A 7,882-nucleotide genomic window follows, 5' to 3' on the forward strand; every position below is an offset into this window, starting at 1 on the left:
TACTTTTTTTCTTCAAAACTAAAGAGGTGCTCTCTCCAATATATAATAATAAATTCCCATCTTGTAACTGCTACAATGTCACCAACCCGGAAATAAATATGATGAATATTGTGCTGAAGTATAGCTTTGTGTGTCTTATGAATTATATAAACAATATCATTACATTCACTCTGGACCAGCTTCGATACCTTCAAAATACACTGTCAAATGCTATGCTTAATGTCAGTACCAATATAAAGCGTCCCTGCTGAATTAACTCCAAGACTAAGCTAGACATGAACATATAATTTTGTGCCAATACATGCCTATATTTCAACTCGTAATTTCATTCAGATATTTTTCTTGTTCTGACATGCTTTTCAAACTATGGTTCAATCTTTCGTTCATTCATTCATTCATTTGTGCATTCGTTCATGTGTTCGTTTATTTATTTATTCATTCATTCATTCATTCATTCATTCATTCATTCATTCATTCATTCATTCATTCATTCATTCATTCATTCAATCTTGCATACATGGCCTTCAGAATTCATATACATGTTGCCAGGATATTGCTACATCCCGTAAATTACTATTTCCGTTCTATCCTTGATAGACAATTTCTAAAGTAACTGATGTTATGTGTACAACTATTCTCTACTCAGTCTGGTGTCCTGTGAAAACGAAGTAAACATCCAGGCAATTTTCATATACTTATGTCTTCGTTTTGTTGTGCTTAGTTTGCGTTTTTATAGGAAACCTTTCTTTAAATAATCAATTAACCTTGTCAATCTGTCAATGTACGGAGATATTCGTAGATGAGTCCACAAGAAACTTGGTTGGATACCGCTCTTGACCAGTGTAGATGTTCTGCAGCATGTTTCGAAAATCGTTAACTCTAAAGAAAGCGAGTTCACACTGTGCTGTCACGTTTTTTCTCATAACCAGAGCATCTTCACGATCTTTACGAAGTTCCGTTTTGGTTGAATCAACACAATCATTATAAAATGTATTTTGTAGTTCACGAAATTTCTTCAGATCTTTCTCAAAATTTGGACCATAATCTTCCACTTTTTCCCAAAACGTTTTATTAAAATGTTTATACAGTTGTACGTCAGCATTATTCCACTTGGAGATACGCTCAGCCAGAGACTTTGATACATTGTAGCGTCTGGTAGAATTTCGAAAACCTTTAGGAATATACAAAATATCTTCAAAATCCCAACACAATAATTTTTTCATCAGAAGTAGAGATTCATCGTAGTATTCGGTCAACATAACCAAATCCAATTCATCATCCAATGTCTGTATTGTTCTATCAATCATTCTCGTATCATTGTCATATTTGTGGTTGAATCCCAAATTGAACATCATGCCATTTCTTAGTTGGTTTCTCATCCCATGATTTCGATCGAGTGTCCCGATGTACGAGTCTGGATTCGTCATGAAGAGTTCAAGAGGATTCTGATTCTGATTCCTTCTGGGTTTGAGATTCAGTAATCCTGGAAGGTCATAGTATCCGAAAGTAGACTCGAACTTGCTTACTGGTTCTCGAATAATCGTTATGTATTTAGCATTAGGTACAATCTTTTCAAGTTCAGATCGTTTATATATTAAATGCATGGCTAAGATATTAAAGACGCTACCATTTTCCATTGGAGTTTTCTGGAATAACATGTCCCGTGTGAAGTATTTACCTTTTTTACTTTTAGTTTTATCGTGCAGGGCAAAGTTTAATTGGTGTCTTATTCCATATGCCTGTATCATAGTATTTGTAGTGGTACTTGCTGTCTTGTGGGTTTTAATAAATACAATTTGAGTAGAAGGCTTACAAGATGGTGAATCTGTAATTACTTTTGATTTTAGTGTTGGCGAAGTCTCCCTTTCTGTCATTTTTAGTTTTGAAATGGCATGTCTGAAATGAAAGCAATGATTTATAATCATTATTCATGTTATTCATGTGATTGAAAACAATGTACATACAGTGAGAAAATGAATAGACAAATAAACAGACGAAAAAGATAGACAACTGTGTAGTGGAATTTGTTAAATAACTACATTTCAGTCTGGAAATTCGAAAAGATCAGGTCGTTTGTCTGCTTTTTTCAGGTTCCAAGATGCATTGCACGAGAGTACGGCGCTTATGCTGTTAAATTTAGGCTTGCTATTTAAAAAAAAAATTTTTGTAGCTTTAATGCTTCTAATTTAAATTTGCCAGGGTACATCTGGGCTGTACCTACCCATCCGACTACCCACATCCCTGACTGCAACCTTTACACTATTTTATTATATTCATGTGTCAAGAAGCAACATTTTAGTAATTTGGAAATTACTGATATTTTAGACTCTCACATAACAGAATATTAAGTATATACCGATAAAAAATGTGAAAGGGCGCCCTCAAACAGCAGCCAACATAGCATTCTGATCAAGCCGATGAGGGCAGAAGTCGAAAGACAAACTCAAGTCTGGCACCAGCCCCCACCTCCCACGCAGATATTTTTTTTAAGTCTAACGTTTTCAGTTTAATATTTATTTTCTGCTTTGTAAAGGAAAACATTCATATTTTTATGATCCTTTAAAAAAGTACATCTCCCAAGTTACTACCGGTGTAGTTATCTCTCTCGTGTATTAACCTGAGTGTTCACAATAGCTCACGTCGGTCATTAATTCACACAAAATAGCACTCGTACCTAGGATATATTCAAATACAGAGTACAAACCCCCAGAAAATTCAAAAACTCTACAAAGAAGTAACATCTAACTTGTAGTAATAATACTATAATTTATATAGCGACTAAAGTCCACTGAATCAGTGATCAGAGCTGCTTATAAATATAAACCAAGCATAAAAAGTAGAAAAAATTAAAACTAAATTCCAGATCAAAGAAAACGCTAGATTAAAAAGATGCATTTTCAGCATACGTTTAAAAACATTGAAATTATCACAACGACGGATTTGGAGAGGGAGAGAATCCCATAAAACTGGGGAAGCAACACTGAAAGCCCTGTCACTATGTTTTTTGTCCTGGCTGTAATGGTACTAAGTTTAAAATGATCAGCGGAACGTAGACTATGCCCCGGGACATAGAGACTGACTAACTCACTATGATATGGAGGACCATGAAGACATTTAAAAGTGATGACTAAAATCTTATAAACAATTCCGAGTACTTATTGGATTGACCAAATACTTTTGTGACTTAGTAGTAACACTACCAAGAATTCTATACTTTGAATAACGATACTTGCCTTGCAACCAGAATCTTCATATCTAACTTTCCTGTTAGAAAGAACCCGTATAACATAATACAGAATATTGCCATAATCAGTATGATAGCCATCATCTTCTTGTTTAACGCCATCCCTACCAATGGTAATTGTCTTCAGATCTGTCATTTGCATAGAAAATAGCAAGATGAGTGCATCTATGGTTTTCTATCAAAGAAAGTACACACAGTTACGCTTAAGAATCGAGGGGGAGGTGAGATGGGGGATGGAGAATGTGAAAAGATATGCTCCTGACTCGACTGTGAATATGTGTGATCGTTAAGTGTTCATAGATAAAAAATCAATGTTGTATTGATATCACTTCGATCGAAGTACTGTACTTCGATTCTATAGAACTCGTTTACCGCAACATCCTTATGGTTTATGTAACTCTCAGTTGAAGAATTTCGCGATACATACCATCATGAAGTGAATTTCTATGGCTCTCAATTTCGTTTGCTTTCTCGAAATCTAAAAATCAGATCTGGGCAGAAACTTATCCATATATATTTCAATAAACGTGCCTTTTAATACAAGCAGCCCGAATACATTGAATGATCTAGAACGAAGCCAATCAATGTCGGATAATTGTGGAAAATTTGACACAATTAAACCACTTGTCCACTGCCTAACATTGCAATACAGTAACAACAAATATGATAATGCACTCTAACATATCACCTAGTCGAGAGTTGTAAATGTTTTTTTTTCTTTTGCTGGCACTACTGTCGGGTATTTCAACACTGTAACAAATTCTCAAATGTTTGAGTTAAATTTTAAAGTCAAATGCCTCCATCTTTATTTTAACAAAGAACAAGCAGCGGAGTTTGAGACAGTTTATTGGGGCAGTTACGTAATGTCCATCCATGGTTTATTTGTCAGCTCAGGATGCTACTTACTGGTATACACTGATTATGTCAATATAACAGTTGGGGTTCACTGAATGGATGAACAACTTTTTTATTGCTGATTGAGGGACTTTGACCAGACGTGGTTTATTTAGAAACTACATTGGCATCCAGACTAGTTGAAATACTCGCGTTGAATACTATACTATAGCGGTCACAATGGATCTATATCGGTCACAATGGCGATGGCATGTCACAATACATTGTCACTGAGCCACATAATTCAATGTACCACTTTGACGTGTACATTTTTACATCTGGCCGACAAAATGTCTCTGACCTTCTTTATGTGCACGTGCAACCCCTTATCACTGCTTTCTAAATTATGATCTTTCAAATGCCTGGAAATAACAGTGACTTCAGAGTGTAGACTGTCTGATTATGTCTGGTTATGTAGCAAATCATTTACAAAACAGTGCCGCCATACATCTAAAGCTAGTCTGGAATGCCAATGTGGTCTCTAAAGTGAGTGCAGGTGTAAATTGTAACGATACTGTATAGGAACTAGACTGTGAGTGGAGGTGTAAAAGGTAACGATACTGTATAGGAACTAGACTATGTGAGTGAAGGTGTAAATGGTAATGATACTGTATAGGAACTAGACTGTGAGTGGAGGTGTAAATGGTAACGATACTGTATTGGAACTAGACTGTGAGTGGAGGTGTAAATGGTAACGATACTGTATTGGAACTAGACTGTGAGTGGAGGTGTAAATGGTAATGATACTGTATAGGAACTAGACTGTGAGTGGAGGTGTAAATGGTAACGATACTGTATTGGAACTAGACTGTGAGTGGAGGTGTAAATGGTAACGATACTGTATAGGAACTAGACTGTGAGTGGAGGTGTAAATGGTAATGATACTGTATAGGAACTAGAGTAGTGAGTGGAGGTGTAAATGGTAACGATACTGTATTGGAACTAGACTGTGAGTGGAGGTGTAAATGGTAATGATACTGTATAGGAACTAGACTGTGAGTGGAGGTGTAAATGGTAATGATACTGTATAGGAACTAGAGTAGTGAGTGGAGGTGTAAATGGTAACGATACTGTATAGGAACTAGACTGTGAGTGGAGGTGTAAATGGTAATGATACTGTATAAGAAACAGACTACGAGGGATTGTGTATAAGGTGCATATATGGTACGTATGGAGCGTTTCTGGATATCATGGATATATTACACTAATGTGTAGTCTATCAGCTAGCCCTCGGATGTTCTTCCGATAAAATACGACACACAGCCGAACAACGCTATCGAGGATGGAACATCCGAGTGTTCGGGCAGGCCCTCACATGCGAACTTTTACGAGAGAGCAATTACGATACGTGTCCCTGTGAACCAAACTACAGCCTCAACACAAGTTTGAACTCAACCCATTACGATTAAAAAACACACATGAGTTAAAGCAACATGGTTTTAAAGTGATAAAAAGCTACTTACAAATGTACAGCTCACAGACACTGTAACACTTCTGTCCGCGGCCGCTGAACGAGTTACGTAAATGATACCTTTAGGGAGCCTTCAGTGTTTACAGGGGGAGGGCCGGAGGATATCACACATGGTCTGTTAAGAAAAACATGACCCTCCCCCATTCTCCATTCGTAAAAAGTTACCCTCCCCTTCGTCCCATTTTGTAAAACATGACCCTCCCCATGACATTTGCATATACTGAAGGTTAATCATTGAATATTCCCGTTATATGTATACATACAAATTAAATGACTTTGACTCTATATTTAATAGAAAGTAATATTTGTACATATACTATCATTACAGGAGTTATATAGAAACGCCTGTGATCAGAACGAATAAAGAGACTACTTCTTATCACGATCAAACTGACAAACATTGATACAAAAACAACACCGGGCCCCTCTGATGTAGGTTCATGCACATGTACTTGTCTGTGGTTCACGCGACTCTTTTATCAGTTTGTCTGTGTCTGTGAAAGTTTGTCATATTGTAACACTAATAAAACGACGTTCTGATCAAAGGCGTTTCTATATAACTCCTGCAATGGTTGTAAAGCGTAACAAACATTAAAAAATTGGCTAGTGACCTTTCTCTTACAATCATACACAATCTAGTTAGAATCTAAAACGTGCTTTCAATGTTGTGCATACTCTGGTCACTCGTAACAGTTCCCTGATAACACTGTCATCATCACCATCATCATCACCATCATCATCATTATTATCATCATCATCATCATCATCACTGTTACCATCACCATCACTGTTACCATCACCATCATATTTTAACAAAAACATTCACGGACAGTGTGGGTGATATGGTAAGATGGTACACTCAACAAAATGCATCATTTTATTAAACAATTTAATTTCTTACAATATGTGATGTGTACTTTTATTTTTGTATTTTGGTATGTAAAGTACACGTTGAGTGCTCATCTCGCGTTTACATCTCAAAACACACAAAACAAATTGACAATTGAATTTGGTCACAAAACTACGGATTGTAAAATGTGACCCTCCCCCAAATATTGTAATGCAAAATATGACCCTCCCCATAGAACAGGTTTGTGAAAAGTGACCCCCACCCCCGATTCCTCCACCCCCTGTAAATAATGAGGGCTCCCTTATGGTCGCTATATTGAATAACATAACGTAATTAACGACTTCTCTCTACTCGTTCAGCGGACTGAAGGCGTCGATCCACTGCAGGAAGGCTTGATTTCAACACAGATATTGACAGTAGAGGGCATAGACAGTAGTGTTACAGTGTCTGTGAGCTGTGTAAGTAGCTTTTTATCACTTTAAACCATGTTGCTTTAATTCATATGTGTTTTTTTATTCGTGATGGGTTGAGTTCAAACTTGTGTTGAGGCTGTGGTTTGGTTCACAGGGACACGTATCGTAATTGCTGATTGTTTTTACTAAGGACAATGTCACACGAATCTTGTTACTACATCAATAAACGCTCCATACGTACCATAAAGGTGGGAAGGGGGATTCTAGTCAAATTGTTCTTATTTAGCCTATAGCAGTGTGCGAAATTAAACGCTGGTCCGTTGGTCCGAGACCAACAGTTTTCAGCCAGGACCAAGAGTTTCTGAGCACTGCTTGTCCGTGTGATCAATAGCTCTATGGAATCATAGACAATAGAGAGGGACCGCTCTTTTGTCTAGTGATGGAATGTAGCAGTAGGGAGCTTTTTATGACACCAAAGGCATACAACTTGTCCTGTGGCAATAGACATGTTATCAACGTACAACTAACGTATACAAGCTGCAGAAATATGACTGAATGTTGCGATGCGTCGTGTAAGTCATCTTTTCCCAACAATTCTAAGGGCCGCTTTGTACTTAGTACCGACAATTTTAGACATTCTAATTTAATCACTCACGGCCAATCAGAGGGCCATAACGTCGCAGTTGAACACACACGGAACAGAAATCAACCTCCCGGACAGCAGAGGTATCGCTTCAGAAACTAAACGAATCTATGTTCACCATTTAAGGGGCGAAATCAAAATCATCGAAATTACGCGTCCTAACGAGTAGTGACGAGTAGCTACCAGTAGTTACTATGTACTACGGCCACGGTGAATATTCATGTCTCGACGCATATTCATGTACTTTTGGTTGTAGACAATAAAAATTAAACACCTATTGTCCGTTATTCATGACCCCAAACTGCGATCATTTACGCGTAGTCTTCATTGTGAAAAAAATCACGAAACAAAAAGATTTTCTTTCCTG

The 7,882-nt window shown here is 37.2% G+C and overlaps 1 protein-coding gene across 1 annotated transcript; it reads right to left on the minus strand.

Annotated features, from left to right (window-relative positions):
- Window positions 1-776: 776 nt before the first annotated feature.
- LOC144453136 (galactosylceramide sulfotransferase-like) lies at window positions 777-3,346 on the minus strand. The gene is made up of 2 exons (XM_078144415.1): window positions 3,234-3,346; window positions 777-1,896 (listed from the first exon to the last, which is right to left on the minus strand). The coding sequence occupies exons 1-2, from the start codon at window positions 3,344-3,346 to the stop codon at window positions 777-779; spliced, it is 1,233 nt and encodes a 410-aa protein (XP_078000541.1).
- Window positions 3,347-7,882: the final 4,536 nt, after the last annotated feature.

Source organism: Glandiceps talaboti, chromosome 23, assembly GCF_964340395.1.
Source record: "Glandiceps talaboti chromosome 23, keGlaTala1.1, whole genome shotgun sequence".
Classification (NCBI taxonomy): domain Eukaryota; kingdom Metazoa; phylum Hemichordata; class Enteropneusta; family Spengelidae; genus Glandiceps; species Glandiceps talaboti.